Source organism: Zerene cesonia, chromosome Z (genome assembly GCF_012273895.1).
Source record: "Zerene cesonia ecotype Mississippi chromosome Z, Zerene_cesonia_1.1, whole genome shotgun sequence".
NCBI classification, from domain to species: Eukaryota; Metazoa; Arthropoda; class Insecta; order Lepidoptera; family Pieridae; genus Zerene; species Zerene cesonia.
Window position 1 is genome coordinate 2,242,398 of NC_052122.1, and position 17,335 is coordinate 2,259,732.

General features: G+C 33.8%; 1 protein-coding gene across 2 annotated transcripts in view; it reads left to right on the forward strand.

Annotated features, from left to right (window-relative positions):
* LOC119835579 overlaps positions 1 to 17,335 on the forward strand; it is a 77,968-nt gene that overhangs the window by 43,966 nt on the left and 16,667 nt on the right. For both annotated transcript variants that reach the window (XM_038360488.1, XM_038360489.1), the window contains exons 3-9: positions 1,525 to 1,587; positions 3,376 to 3,512; positions 4,968 to 5,146; positions 8,220 to 8,348; positions 8,657 to 8,777; positions 14,456 to 14,728; positions 15,054 to 15,237. In XM_038360488.1, coding sequence (XP_038216416.1) covers positions 1,525 to 1,587; positions 3,376 to 3,512; positions 4,968 to 5,146; positions 8,220 to 8,348; positions 8,657 to 8,777; positions 14,456 to 14,728; positions 15,054 to 15,237 — 1,086 coding nt within the window. The remainder of the gene's footprint in view (positions 1 to 1,524; positions 1,588 to 3,375; positions 3,513 to 4,967; positions 5,147 to 8,219; positions 8,349 to 8,656; positions 8,778 to 14,455; positions 14,729 to 15,053; positions 15,238 to 17,335) is intronic.

The window sequence follows — 17,335 nt, forward strand, 5'->3', positions numbered from 1 at the left end:
TAAGTAAAATGTTTCAATCAACGTATTTATCGAACAATGTGAGCATATTAATTAATAAATAATTACGAACAGTGATACTTATGTTTGCATAATAAACTTACTATTTGGGGTTAAATGTTTGTTGATTTATGTTTGAAAAAAGGGCCTTAAAAGTGACATATTATTTACTTCTTATTTCTTGTATTATGTTATTAATGTTATGAAAATCAAGCATTTTATCACCAGTGTAAAGAAAAATGCAAAATAAGAGCAAGGAAGAAATACGAAGTCCATGAACTCAAATGTGAGTTCTTCAGTATATGACAAGTTGCATTCATTGCACGGACTTTTTGCTCGTGTCTCGTTCATGGTGGATAAATGCACGATTCACTCGCTAAGTATTTATTTCTTCTCACACGTGAAATTGTTGCACAGAAAATTTCCTTTACATATTGAATTCAGGAAAATTATTAGGAAGATAATTTTCAATGTTGCATTTGTATTAAACCACATTTTTCTCCATCTCCGTTACATATTTCATATCTATGAGGGTGGTGAATGATGGACAGATGTTGTTGTTGTAGATCCTTGAATTTTGCAGAAAATAGGTACACTTCAGTCATAATTTTAGCAGTGCATTCTGTAGCACGGTAACAGCTGGTTTAGCAACTCTCAACTGATCTTTACTTGCGCTCTAACATTTGCATAATTTTCAACGAATAGGTATAATAAAGAATAGCTTTTTCAACTAGTGCTATTTATAACACAATATTTGAAAATATTAAGCGTTCGCCATGTCGTTTATTTACCTGGACTGCCAGGTGACTTATAGGGGCTTATATAAGCGCGGAGGTACCGTTGTCGCATGTTCCCGAAACTTCCGCTACTAAAAATCAGGTCGTTGAATCGTATTTATTTGCATACAATTTAACTAATGGTTGCGGTATCACTTCGCGCATAATATTCTCTATCGTGCCTTCACGATACAACATGAGCTAAAAGCGTGTTTTATAATGCTTTAAAATATATAATTCACTGCAGTAGAAAAAACAGACATATTACTTCAGGAGATTATATTATGTAGATAGCGTGTTGAAATCATAATACTACAAAGTTGATGCGATAGAAAAAATCGCAAAGATACTTTGCGATTTTTTCTATTATATAGATTAGATAGGTCTAAACACATCTTTTAACGATTAAAAAACCAAGTTACGGGCATTCGTTCAAATTTGTAATTAATTTTTTTTTGCATATTCAATAGATATTTAGAATATCACGTATTGATATTTCTCATTAGCGACTGCGACTCGTGTGACCCATATCTGCTCACCAACCAACTAAATCTCTCACCTTTTATCTTCAACTTATTCTCTAACACTTCAAAATATGTTTATAATTTTTCCAATTTACATATAAATATAAAATGAAACGAGTGGTTAAGTAGGAGTGACACTAATTTGATTCTATTGCGAGTCTTGCACACAAGTCTCGGACAGTGGGTGTTTTTTGCGTAGCAGCCATTTATATTTCTATTTGTTTCAGATTGCCCACCAGATTTATGTATCGAAGAGATCAGAGTAGAGTTGCCGTCGGCGCCTCTAACGAGTCAGTATCATATTTTAACAACTATGAACATAATTTATAGAATAAATATCTATATTACTTTAATTTATCGTTTTAGTTAATATAATTTAGCTTTTGAAGCTCTATATAATCTACATTGCATTAAATTAATAAGCCGCAATTAAACCTTGTTTAATAATCGCGGATTGTCAGAAGAAGAAGAATTTGTTTGCTTGTACGCGCTAATCTCAGGAACTGCTAGACCGATTTCAAAATATCTTTCGCAGCTATGTATGTACCACGCACAAAGGGTGGGTAGTTAGTCTATCCATTAAATGTGAAAAAAAAACTTAAAGTACACAACATTATCTATCTTACTGCCATTTTATACCGAATCATCTTGTGGTTTGAATAAATTATCCTTCATCTTTTATATAATTATGTAAATATAACATATAACTTGGTTTAATAAAGTTATTTCTTATAACAACATTTGTAGTAGCGATAATGAACCTGTCATAGCCTGACAGGTACATCTAACTTGTGTTTAGTAATGTAGGTACTAATATCTTAATTCTAACATACAAAGTCTTATCTAATCATCGTCTTGTTAATTATCTGGATGCACGTATATGAGGATTTAATATAACAAAGGCTTCGTTCTATTTTAGTCTAAATTTAACTAAATTGTGTCCATTCGATGATTGAGTAAGGAGCCGGTCTATTAGAATATCTATTATTAAATAATACAGTCGATAATTGCATTATGCACTCCACTGTACGCGTGTACGAATATCGGAAATGTTTCTATTATTTTTCACCACAATATCTTATACAATTTTTATTATTCCTAGAACTATCGGCAACTCGTCTTAGTCAAGTAACTAGTCTTTATTAACTTGACTTTGAACTTTGGATCCAAATTTAAGCGGGTCCAAATGAAAATCTTAATATTGTAATATTTTCATTTCTCGTAAATCCCCGACAGCCGTCTAATGTCTCTTAAGAAGCCCTCAGATTATTACATTTAAAGCTACTGTCGGCCCAGACGGGTGTAGATATGAGAGGGTTCCTTTAGTAAATAGCACGAATATCTTCGACATTTCCACTATGTATTTATAAATCCGAGAATGCAGACTTTATTCGCATAAAAATATAAATGCTTTTCCATTTTAAAGTGAACCGTTGTACGAGCAACTGTTGTAATAAAGTTAGCAATAGTTTCTTTGTTATTGGATGTGTTACGATCGTGTCAATAGCTTTAAAGAATGTTGTTTGAAAAGGCTGAAATAGATACAGTTATAATTGATGAATAAGATTTATGTGTAAATAGTACTTGTAAGTGTTCATTCATGTTTTGAATAGTTACTTTCATGTATTACTGCAGTTTTTTCTACTATTAACATAATGTGACTTTGAGTTAGTAACACCACTCATAATTGAAGAAGAGCTCGAAATGATATTTAGTAAGATGGATTCGTTTCAGCCTGGATAAGGACATAAATTCTAAGAAAAATTTACGGAACTCACAAAACGGTTAATCCGCGATAGCCAGGGCCAGTAGCGAGTTATTTATATATATAACAAATAAATAATTAGTCGTACCTTTATCTGAAAATAAAAAGAAAATTATTGTATCGTAAAACTAAATATTTTTTATTCAATTGAACTTCTTCTAGAACCACTTTTGTGTCGTCACAACATAGTTTTGTCACTTACTAAATACCAACGGTTAGAAAACAAAATTCTCTATCCTTACATCAAATCTTTTTCATTGTATTATTATTATTATATTTGTACAGTGTAGAAACTTTTTTATGCTTTTACCAGGTGAAGACAGTGACACAGCTGATACGGAAGGTCGAATATCCTCGGACAGCTCGCCTTCACGGCAACGACGTGCGGGCATTCTGAAGGGCGGCAGATTGTGGAAATCTTTGGACAACGATAAAGACAGCAATGAACAGGTAAATACCAAAGTTTGAAAATCTCTATTATTGGTATTTTCTTTTTTTATTAGAGACTACATTTTAGTACTATCGTTAGCAGGCAAACGGAAGTTGAATAAAGCAACTGTAATGTACTTTAAAAATGCTAAAATTGCACCTTTAAACGTGGCAGGTCTGTTGAATGAAGCGACGTCGTAAGTGGCTGAATTCGTTTAGACGTCGCTTCGATAGGGTTGTTTAAAAACTGTCTCGCGATCGACAAATTATTTGCCTTCTATATTTTTGTAGTGTGCGTAAAATGTTTATACACACTACATGCAAGATATGAAACCTCAATACGCGTTTTATGACTACAATTGTATATTTTATCAAACTTCTCTCTCGCCTTTGAATAAGAATAAGATATCATACGTCTGTGTACAATAATACTTTTATAGAAAGACTCTAAGGCAGCTGTGGGATACCAATATTGTGAGGGATATTTTTCGCTCGTGATTTCTGAATCTGTTGCTACAAATTTGCTTTTCAGATATAGGAATAGAAAAAAAATTTGGTACATTCATAGAACAGTTTTTTTCAATGTGTCCTATAAAGCTTCGTTGAACTATGCTTTTTAGATTACTTCAAGTTTCTTTAGATCTTGGTATGGAGCGCTATGTCTATAAAACTAGAGTTGATGACCTACTAAGCCGCTTTTATTGTATACAGGGTATTAAAATTAGCAGATTATCCTACTTATCCGCTTAGGGTATGACCTTTTGTATAGTCATCGTAAAATTATAAAGTTATCAACTATTACCATAAATGATGGAAGGTTCTCAAATGAAAATCGAACAGTATTTCAAAATGTATCGGGGTTCAAACGATTTCTTGTATTAACAATTATGGATATTGTACACTTGAAACTTAATTTCATGACGCATTGCGAACGTTTGCGTTTTTCTAAGCATGCAAATAGGTGTAAAATAAATATCAATAAATGCAAATCTCTTGAATAGCAATCTCTGCCATCTAAAGATCAAATGCAACATAGCAAAACTTTGTTTACTCCCGACATACTGGTCACCTATCCTTGACGCTGACCATCGTCATATTAATTATATAAATACTCCATATTGTCCCCTGTCTCTTTAATATGAAATATTTTATTACTCTGCAAACATTGTCATAGTACACAACACACAACATACAAGAAGGTGGGATCAACCTTACTGATGAGGCGAGATAATTTCTACAAATTATGCAAATTCAAACTTTACTTAGCTTTATATTACGAAATGTTTCAAAAGACATGTTCTAAAACTTCATACACTGTTCTATGTACAAGGGAATTTTAATTCATTGTTCACGATAAACTGCACCCCTGCTAACTATCTGTGAAGCGTATCACTGCATATACAATACAATTGAAAACTTTCAGGGTATTAGTCTTTATTTTTCTAACAGTGTCCTATAATGAAAACATAATCGCAGAACGACGACCAACGGTCAACAACAGCCAGCGATGAAGACGGCTCAGTCACACCGAGGTCGGTGCGATTTGTGGAACGAGCCAAGGAACCAGAAGACGACGACAAACAAAAAACCGCAACGGAGCAAACACAAACAATGGTCGAGACTACGCAGAAGGACAGCACGAGCACCGCCCACCGGTAAGTATTACCACAGATAAGATAATACCTTCAATATATTATGTAGACTCGAGTGATATGAACACGAGATTTCAATTTATTGTTATTGCTTCCGCTCACTTTCATTCGGGTATATAACAGACGGCTTCATCGTCTAACATTCTGTATAGTGCCATATTATTCATAGCTCGCTTCGATATTTCCAATAATTCTCCGTGTTTGGTGTAAGCCCTAACAATATGTTCAGTTTACAACGAATAGCCAAGTTACTTACCTACGTCCCATGTGCCAAGTTTATATAAGCTAAGTTGGCAATATTAACTCAATCCGAGTTACAGATTCAACTCTGGAATAATGTGTAAGTCGTTGTAAAGTTTTAGTTTCTTCGCTCTCGCCGGTACGTGTCTACTTTGTCGTGCTCTAAAACTTTTATTGCAACTTTAATTGCCTGCTTATAATTGCAAACTCCAGATAACTGAGCGGTATGTTATAGCCAAAATCTATATAGATGTGTCGTGATTAAACGTTTAATTTATCAACGCCGCAAAGCTGCTAATGTCACTTACATGAATTTGGCCAGTTGGTTAAAATCATGATGAAAGCAATGTATAACAATATTCATAATATTGTACTGTTTTGAAATTTGTCGCTTGTACGAGAGTTTATTTTTAAACATATATATTGGAATCGCCGATTATAATAATAATAATGTTATTTCATTGTTTCGTATGAATTTAAGCTGTCAATAAGAATTATAAAAGTATTTTTATAATCTCATAATGAGCTACACGATTACACAGTAAATAGATTATGAGTTGGTAAAATGGTTAGAACGAGACTTTGGCGAAATTAAGCGACAGAGAAGCTTAGTTCCCTAATTTTATATATACTTGGTTTTAATTTCATGAACAATTGTGAAATATTAATATTTAAACTGTATATTTGTACTTTATGATACCACATCTGAAGTTTCGCGAGGAGTAATTAGTTTGGGTTTGACTTTAATATTACGAGATCGACTAGTTGTGTGTTTCAAGAAGGTTGCCTTTTAACAATATATTGGTATAAAAAAAATGGTTGCCTGTAAAGTCGGTTTTACGGGCGAACATTTTACGTGACAACGTCTTTTTCTCGGTAGAATATTTATTGATATGAATATTATTAAATTGCACAATAGGAACAAGGAATTGAATGAAAATAAGAATTGCACATATTTTAACTATAGAAAATATATTTTGTTTACTAAAAAGACAGAGACAGAGACACAAGCACGCGCCGATTCAATGCGCCTAATTCTCTAGTGCTGCGCGCGCGGCGGACCGATCATAGTTCGGTGACTCATCGTAACGTTACCGGGCGTTACAATTTTTCATGAGTGACTCCGAGCCGCAACCTAATTTAAGACGTTGTCACGTCAAAAATAGTGTTAAGGATTATAATAAATGACTTAATAAATATTGATTAGCAAATTGTAGTGCTGTAGGAGGGTTCTCGAAGTGGCCTTCGTAAATTGTCAACCTTCATATTTCTTAATGTGGATAAAATTGTATTTTTATAATTGATAACACATCTAGACACTAAAATAGTTATGTCGAAGCGCAAACCTGTGAGTCTTATTGCAAATTGTAGATTAGCTCATATATCACCGGTGTTTTATTAATACCTACATAAAAGGGCCTGCACAACCATTAAAGGAGGGAAAAATTATTGCAATGCCTTTGATACTGCGATTGCTGGTGATCACCTTAAATCTAGTGCGCCGCCTGTTTTTTGCTGGATAGTAGAAAAAAAATATTGGTATATGAATGTCGAAACAGTTTTTTCAAATGAAATGCTTTTCATTTTAGCCATATTGAATCGTGCAAGGGCAATAATTGCTCGAGATTTTTCCAATATGTTATTGAAAGAGTGTTGGAATGAATATATCCTCTATGTACCTGGGAATGGACAGTGTTTAATTGCAAAGTCCGTGCAATCTCTAATCTATTTTCTGAGATTTTCTTGAACGAACTAATTGGCTGCCAGTCTAGAGAGAGGTAGCACGGTGTTTTTTCCTTTGTGCTTCAGTGAAATAACTATAGCGGAGAAAATTGTAGTGATTTTTTTCCAGTGGCTAGACTGTGTACAGTTTAACTAACTTGTGTATCTTTGCAGTTTCTTGTACAATTAATTTCATTGCATCTTATTTCTTGCTTTTAATTTTATGTTCTGTTTAATTAACTTCCCTGGGGATCTACGAGTATTTACCATCAAACTTTCATACCTATTATTTCTAATAATCACATCTTTACATCGATAATGTAAAGATATATATATTTGTAATAAAAGTTTTGAAAGTTGACATGATCAATAATTAATTAGTGAACTAATCTCTCTTAATGACGGGCGGTTCAGTAGACGGACAATAGATAGAAATATAAGAGGAGCAATTTTTTTAATTACAAAACATTCAATCTCGCATTTAACAACTTGAATTATAATAATAAAATGGAAAAACATAATACATATGGTTTCTTTACTTTCTCGGCATTAAATGCGATCAATTTATTTATACCTGGGATTAGTCTAAGATGTTACATGTAGCCACATCATTGTCTGGCTCCCACGCGGTTTCCAATTTCGGTGACTAATAAGCAATGCTAGAAAATTCGAAGTAGGATAAACTAAAAAGGTCATTGATACCATTTATCACTATTTAAAACTATTTTGTACTTTGTTTTTATTACTCTTTTAAAAATTAATGTTTTGTATATATAATGAAAAGGTATTTTTGTGTTGGATTTCCAAATAAAGGTCTATATAACACCATGACCGATAGGAGCAATTAAATATATTGCAAGAGTGGAAAAAATATTCCTTTTGAAAGTAGACAAAGTTGTATAGGTCGGGTGCTCAGAAATAAAACAAAGTTAAATGTAAAATATGGGAAAAAAAGCGCATAAATTATGAATTCTAAGCGCAGAGCACTAATTATTTACTTCGTACGATTCTTATTCGTAACGGGCTACGATATCTCACCGAGACGCCGTCTTGCACACGCTACTGAACTTTTAATGAACCATTGTGCTCGGACTGAGATCGAGTTTGGTTGCAGATTGGAGACGCCTTTAATACTCACGCTAAATGCCCCGAAGGCCAATTCGGCGGTACAACAATTGTTTAATAGTAACCGACCGCCACCGCCCGCCATTGAGCCGCAATTAATCACCTCGGAAACTTTACGGTAAGTACACTTGTATGCCTGTAGTAATTGTAGGATGATATTATCTATAATGTTGCTGGGTATAATCTGCCTAATAGATTTTTTTTTGTGGCAGATTTTCTTTTTTTCCCTGAGTTATTGTTTTTCAGCTGCATGACTTTAACAGCTATATAATTTGGGAGGTGCTATGTTTATGTGCTTGAAAAAATATTAATATTTAATTCAAGAAACATGTACAACGTGATTAGTCATTATTTAATTAAACCCACAAATTCAATGTCATTGCCGTAATTTCCACTTTTAAATTTGCAATATATAACATGTAACAGTGCATGGGACGCCGGAGTCAGGCCAAAAAGTGAAGAAACCGCCGTGCGACGGGTGGCAGAACGAAACGCCCTCAGATGTTCCCTACTTCGAAGCGAAGCAAGGAAGAAACAACAACCAAAGGTATATATTATAAATAATAACCTATACGACTTCTAAAACGAAAATACAAAAAAAAAATAATGCAATCTGTCTAGCCTTAGCTAGAGGCGATTTGAAACATTCATGACTTTTGATATACTGCCTGAACATTATATTTCATTTCAAATATTTTTCATTTCACATTGTACGTTTCCAATATGAAGCACAAACAATTATTTGTACATTTAACGAACACCGCTTTTCATAAACGTTAAAATAACAGATAGTTTTTATTTCATTTTTACATCCATTAGAAGTCGGTTCTTATTTTACGTACTGTATTCATTTTATTTGTTCAATTTGTTTCTGTTCTTTTATTGTTTTCTTTGTGCTATCGTTTCACCAATTGATCCTTTAATTTTAAAAATGAAATATGTTTATTTACCGATTGTAGCGATTGAGCAAAGCAAAAGTGCAGTTTTAGCTCATTGCGGAATAACAAAAACACAACATTACTGTTGTGTTTTTGTTTTACTAGTAATATATTAACTTTATCAATCTTTCTCAAATGCCTACCAAATATAAATGAGACGAATATAGGTATTCGTTTAGTAATAATCTGTGTGAAATTAGTGACAGCGAGCGATTCTGGGTCAAACTAGAATTCATTTGAATACATTTATTTGTATAAAGTCGAAAGGTCGGAGCCGTCTGTTTATTTCTATCGAAGCAAAATATATCTTCAATCCAGAATCTAGACCGCTGGCCACTCATATGTTAATTTAGAAATTTCTATTCAACTTTGTCAGCACAACGTTTCTCAGTACTTGAATCATTCCGGTAATAGAAATTTTAATATAATTCAAATTACGTAACATGTCAAATGAGTATATTAATAGCGTTGGTAATGGTACACGACAGATTATCGCAGTTACGTCAACGAAATACAGTTTCACGTTGCGAATGTAGTTACATTTGCCAACAGAAGACTTTGACATTCATATGCTTCACCACGACCTTCAGCGTCATTCCGTTAATTGGATGAGCACATAAAAGCAAGTCTATGTCATATTTATTATTAAGTTTTGTTCTTAACATACACTCTACAACAGGCTTGTGCAACCGTATCGTAACATTAATTTAACTTACTAGTACTAATTAAATGTTTCAGTCATAAATATCATAAAACGGATTTCGTCTTTGCGAAGTGCAATAAAGAAAATTCATTTACTTTACAACATTACTAAAAGTTTATGGTTTTAGTGTTGCTTTTACAACCTTCCCAACGGATTGATATTAAATTTCGACTAAGTCGGAGTACGCGTTCGTTCCAAATTTTACAGTTATTGACCGACAGGCTGTAAGGAAATCTTTCTTTTTAATATTCAATAGTCGGTAGGACGTCATAATAGAATCCGTGGCAATTAATAACAAATGTGCCAAAATTCATAATTAATTATATGTTGGTATAGGGAAGTGAAACGCTTGTCGTTGAGTAAAAAATTGAAATCGAAGCCACTATGGCTAGTTAAATTTCCTTGAGCTTATCAAATAAATCTCCTGTACATTTATTAAAGACCGCCTCCTTGGCACAGTGGTTAACGCGTGAGCGTAGAACCGAGGGGTCCTGGGTTCGATTCCCGGTGGGGACGCACAAAAAAAAAATGTCTCGGTCTGGCAGGACACAGAAGGCTGATCACCTACTTGTCCCTAAAGAAAATCGATCAGTGAAACGGATGTACATCATCTGCCCCATACCCCACTAGGGGACACGGGACTTCACTTTACATTTATTAAAACTCATTATGAAATACAATACCCATTCATCGCGTGCATAAACACGTTTCACTCAAATATGAATATGGCTAAAACGGTTTAGTTTTAAAATCCTGTTAAAATAAAATCATTTCAAATGTTGAAAGGTCAAATGTTTGGACTTAATCTCAAACACCCTAAACAAACTTGCGAAAGCACTGACGTTCGTTATTAGTTTCAGTCTTAAAGTTGGACGTGATGAAAATCTATTCAGATTAACAATTACCAACCTAGCTAGCGGAACATGTCCTCTTGGTGAGGTGCTAAATAAATATTTTATGTTTACTTTTCAATATTTCAATGATAAAATGGATTAAAATTATTAATAGGTTATTAATTATATTTAATATAGTAAATGAATATGGCATACTTATGTTTTATTATATAATCCTTTTAAACATTATTAGCGTTTAAAAATAAATATTTCTATTACGACGGGAAGTTTTGCGGAATAATTGTCAACATTGCGCTATGGGGCTATAAAAGAACTACGTATTTGATCGTATTTAAAGACAAACTTTAACTAACACTGTAAAGTACTAGGTACAACTTTTCAAGTTCTATTGTTACGTCTGAAATTCAAACCTGTATCACTGGAAAATAAGAAAGTGTTGTTATTTTTTATTTGATTTTATTTACAGTTGTTTGCAATTGCGATGCTATATCTTTCTTTTACATTTTATTGTATAAGAATGAATCTCTTTCTCGATTTCGCTAATTCTTTTTCGTTTTATTTATTATTGTCTGGAGAGGATCAGAAAATCAGATTCCCTACATCTGATTTTTAGTCTGATTGTCTGATTTTAATATCATATATAGATATAAACAAAATGAGCATTACATTACACATTAAGTGATTGTATTCACCACAAGGAGCTCGTATAGTATTTATACTTTTGTAAGCATTCATCGCAAAAAATATCTCGTTTTACTCGCATAAACTTGTTCAATTGCGAGCAAATTCATTTTCCAACAGAAATCGAGAGTGAAAGGTGCGATCGGTAACTGTAAATAAGCGGATTACTCGCTGAATAATTGTTATATAAACCGATTCCAATAATACACGTAGGCGTTTGTTGCTATTAATTTTTTTTTTTATATTTACATTTGTGAGTCTTTTTTACACTTTAGCGACACTTATTCAGGGGTATTTTTTGGACTACCAAATCGAAACCTCTCAATAAAAACAAATACATGACGATAGTTAAAATTTCTATCATTTCTTATTTATTAAAAATTTCGGCTTTTCATATTTCAGATTACCGTGTAATAAATTATCTGAAATAATAGTTAATCCTTAATTTAATGTATACTGTCATAAGTATATTTTTTCTATAAGCCAAATCGTACTTATTTCATATCATAACTAAAACGAAAGCTTTACCTAAATATATCGTTGAATCTCGGAAATATGTTATCGAGTATCGAAGCTTTCTTTGTGCAGGAAATCCATGGTGATAGCCCTACAATACGATTTCTAAACTTTATCCAGGTTCAAAGGGAAATCGTTCACGATCTTTCAATAATATACTAAAGGAAGTATACGAGTAAGCTCTAGCATTAGTATCGGAAAATGTTGCACATTTTATTTTATAGTTATCGTGAAATGGATGATTAAAATATTCGGAAAGTGATGTTATATTTAAACAGAGAGTTTTTTCGAGGATTTTAGAAAATTGTTGTAATTATTTTTTTAACATCGTTAGATGTGTTTATAAAACATTTTGGGGACTGACCAGTTTCCACAATAAAAAATTCCTGAGTTGTACAAAGCTGAAAGCTTCATTTAATTATTGTACAAGTTAAAATAATCCCATTACAATTAAACGTTACTATACCGACAAATTTAGTTAAAAAGAGCAGTGGTGGCTCAGTGATGAGAACCTCGGACTTCAAAATCGATAATTCGGGATTCGAGACGAGCGTGCAGGAAATAAATTGATTTTTCAATTTATCTGCACATGTAGATAATCATCATCACCACTGCTTAAAACGGTGAAGGAAAACATCGTTAGGAAACCGGCATGTCGAAGAATAAAAAATTTGACGACATGCGACATCTGCCAACCCGCACTTGGCCATTATTATAGGAGGCCTCATAGGAGGCCTGTGTCCCAGCCGTGGGGAACAATATATAGGCTGATGATGATGATGATGATGATACCGGCAAATAAAGGAAATCAATAAACATAATAAATAAAATATAATTGATTTTGCTAGTTGTACCGAGTATCGTATCGTTATTCATATTATATTTTGAATAGATTTTAGCGCTAGTAATGGTTTCTGTACATATCAATAGTTTATGTGTTTTTTTTGTACCGCCCATGAACATTTGGGAGGCGTAACGTCATTTGCAGACCTTACGCCTCTCCAAATGGATTGCCGACTTCAAATTGGAAAGGGATTAGGAAAGGATAGATTAGAGGAATAAAGGAAAGGAATGGGAAGGGTAAGGAAAGAGATATGGGCCTCCGGCTCCCCCACTCACCGAACGAAACACAGCATGCTATTTCACGCCGGTCTTCTGTGGGGGTGTGGTACTTCCCCGGTGTGAGCTATTTAATGGGTATTCTCCTGCAATACATGACACGACCGCAATCATGAAAACCAAACATATTCCACAAAATAAATTATTAATTCTCAACGAATTCATGCTTTAAAATTGACCCGTTTTTCACAAATTAAAGTGAACATATTTTGTTCGTGATATATCGCTACTGGTAACATGCGAGTTTATTTTTATTTCTAAATAACATAAGTCGCCTTAAGGCGTTGAAGACGATAGAGGGTTATTCAATTTACAGAGAAATATTCCAGCATTTTACAGGGAAAACTTTGCTCACTATTTTAAATTATCATTCCTCAGGGGCTTGAGAAATTTCACTCAAATGAAAAGGGTAAAGGTGGTTTAACGAGTTACAGACGTAATACCTGGCAGCGATGCATGTGAAGGGAACAATTAAACTTTATACTAGTAAACTTTGTATTCTGTGCTTTGCTTTTTGGCTCGGAAAATTGAAAGTCTTATAAGTTTTCGGATTTACAATCACTACAGATACATAACTAAAACTACTCACATTTTTAAATCTGAATCCCATAAAACATAAAACATAAAACAGTTGAAAAATACGGTGGATGATGTCGCCACAGCGAAAACGTTCATTTTTGAATATTTAATGCAATTGAGACGACGCAAGTGGAGAATGAAAAATAAAATAGCATCACAAACAATAGTTTGGAGCTCCATTTTTCAATGATATTTATCAAAATTCTTTAAAAGCTTTCCCCGCAATTTTCAACTTTATTTTTATCAACACAATAAATGTCGATCACGAATTCCCTTGACGTTTTTACTTGTTACGAGGCAAAATGTTATTTTATTTTTAAATTCCGAACTTGTGCAGATTTGATAAAATTAGATCGATCGATTTAAAAAGAATCCATAATATAGATGCTCTGTGATCTTCCTAGAGCCAAATGCTAGGCAAAATGTGCCTTTAAGCAAAAAACAATATTTAGGTACGGTATCATATTTTAATATGGATTTTACCCATTAGTATTAATATATACAACAAACTTATTATAAGGTACATAGTATATGTCGTTCAAATATAGTATTAAAAGTTTTCTAAGTTGCTCCTTTTCTAAGTACCTACACGAGTTAGCAATAGAAGTTTGATCAGAGTAGTTTAACTTTTTTATTTTCCTGAAACCACACGTACACGTGCGTTTAAGGAAAAAATACGAAGATTTTTATCCATACGTTTTGTATTAACTTTCTGCATAAGGAAACCTCACCATCGGTTCGCCAGTTAAATTATTAATTTTCAAATACATAACCAGACACAGCTTTGTGCACAATTGAAAATCCTTAAAGTGATCTATTGAACTTTTCAATACAGCAAGAAGGGGCGTCACTGGCTGAGCGAATTCGCTTGCTCACGTGTGACGTAGAGGACGAGCCTGAGGAACAGCGCTCCTCCCCCGCCGGGGCGAGCGTGGACAAGTTCTCGAACAGCGACAAGTCGAGTGACAAATCGTTTAATGGAGTCGACAAGAGCAACGAGAAAGCGTTCGGGAGCGGGTCGTCTAGTTCGTCGTCGTCTACGCTGTCAGCGCCGGTGCCGACGCGGCGGCCGCCCGATTTGGGCGATGTACATCAAGAACCACATAAGGTTGGTTCGTGATCGTTGTAATTATTCGTTTCAAAGTAATTAAATGTAACGTACTCTTTCATTATTAATTGAATGAATTATTGCTCTTATCATCCTTTTTTATGGCAGAACGACCAGTTTAACTTCGCTCTCTTATCATATGCAGTAATCATACCAAATGCTGTTCGTCTTAAATCTATCCATTTGTTTTTTATGCCAATATCGGCAAAACAACTGGTAAGTCGCCGTGTAAGTGCTACCATCGCCCTTGAATATTTACAAATTCACTCCTCCACTTTTTTTTTGCGTAGGCCATAATACTCTGACCAGTAAAGTTTGCCCCCAGCCCCGAGCAGAGCCTCGCCGGCAGTTCCTATCCACGCTGGCGCCTCTCACGGCGTGTGTGGGCAACGCTCACCACGAGGGCTTCTACTACGTGCCTCCTGGGGGTAACACAGCGTCCAATACTGAGTTGGACATACATGAGACTAATGACGCGCCAGCACCTGATGTCGTTGCTGGAACACCAGGTGAGAAAATCTAATTTTGTTTAATATAATTAGTACTTATACAATATTCCAGTTTAGATTTTAGACAAAATGTCCAACTTCTCCTCCTCATTTGTTCGTATAAACCGTATTCATAATACGTTAACGATTCAAAAAAAATTACAATTTATTATTTTTCAAACAATATCATGTACCAATGTTTGCTCTAATGAATGTATACAATTCGCTTGAGTAAATAAAGCTCTTTGAAGTACTCTTCGGTTATGTTTCTTGTATCAATAATGATATTAAATTATGTCTGTTTTTGTATTTAGGTATACGTGTACTTGTTTACAAAGCGCGTGGTTATGAGTAGGCGTACGAAAGGCTTGATAACGATTCATATCACATTATGGTACTATATGAAATATTACATAGAGTATTTATATTTCAGCGAATTTTGCTCTATTTTAAATAGCGTGGACAAGATGAAAACGGGTAAGAGGAAAGACAAATTGTTGTTATTCTTCACGTTCATTGTTTTGTATCGCGATGTTAGAATTGTCTCGACTTATACGGACAAAGACCGTATAATGCGTGTATTAAACCCAACTGGAGACAAATGTTTTCAGCTTGGAGGGAGATTTCATTTCAATTACTAAAATATCTCACGCTTTAAATATCTACTCGTATTAAAACGATTCTTAGAAATAGATAATCCCTTTTAAATAACGAACAATGAAAATGTTTGATAAATAAAAAGAGAGCTTTTTTTTACATTCACAAATAATTATTCCAAATGTCGTTAAAGCAAAGAGTTAGTTTCTCTGTTTTTGTTTCTTGTTTTTGTTTCTTGTAATAATAAGATCACTTTTCTCCAAACTAGTAGACACCTAAACTTTTGTTACCCTCTATTTGTGTGATATCCGCGCGGGGGGCTGGTGACCTGTACCTCAGACTTCTATGTAGTCTACTTCAGGCACCAGTCTCTCACAACGTTATCCTTTCTCTTATCTGTATTTTTAAGTTTTTGTTATGTACTAATGTTGTGAGAACTAAATAAAGATGATTTTTATTATTATTATTATTGGTTAGGACTGTGGAATTTCTTAAACGAAAACGGCGCTGCTTGACTTACCACTCGTCCATTTGTTCCGTAAAGCGAATTTACATAGAACATTATAGTGAAAGTGCAAACTGAACTGACAAAGCTTGTGTTTGCCAATAGCTCTACGAAAACACAGTCTATAATATTACAGAAATTTACCGAAATCGTGTAGACTGATAGATAAAATTATCCCAACATTGCATCAACAATCGGCATTCAATTTCATACCTATATTTACCGATCTAATTCCGATTGAAACTAACTTCAATAATAGCTTGATAGTTATATAGCACTGTCATAATTATTTGTAATAGGATCATTGGATTTGTCTCCAATAATAGTAACCCTGTTAGTAGAAATTTGCAATTAAAGCGTAGCAAATTCTAGAAGGTTTTTCGTTCGATTTCGAAGGCGAAGTTGTTTGATTCATTAGAAAGATTTTGTTGCGCTCTATAGAAATCATTAATCTGAAATTTGGCTGTATAAAATTTATCCAGTGCGCTGGCAAGGAAAAAATGTAGCTAAAAAAAAGAGAAAATCTTTTGTATGTTTAAGTATATATAATACATAAAGTAGACTAGTGTAAAACAGTATTTCATTATTCAAATATTAATATTGCACTATATTCATGGTACGAATATTTGTTTCTATGGGTTATATTGAAACTTTCTCAATTAATGTGCAGTTATACTACTGAACGTTACTGAATATTATAAACTTTTTGTAGTTTTATCAGCTGAGATCGGCATCCATCCAGCAGGCATCCGATCTTTATTTTGTTCTTTTATAATAAACCAGAAGGTCGTCCCGGCTCCGCCCGGATATCAAGATTCCTTTTTTATCACAAGGAGCATTTAATGGGGATAAAAAGTATCCCATCACCCAAGTCAGCGCATACCTGTATATATACCTGTCTGTATACCAAATTTCATCAAAATCTTTTCAATAGTTTCAGCGTGATTGACGGACAAACATCCAAACAATCAAATTTTCACATTTATAATATTAATGTGATAGTGTGATTGCTAATTC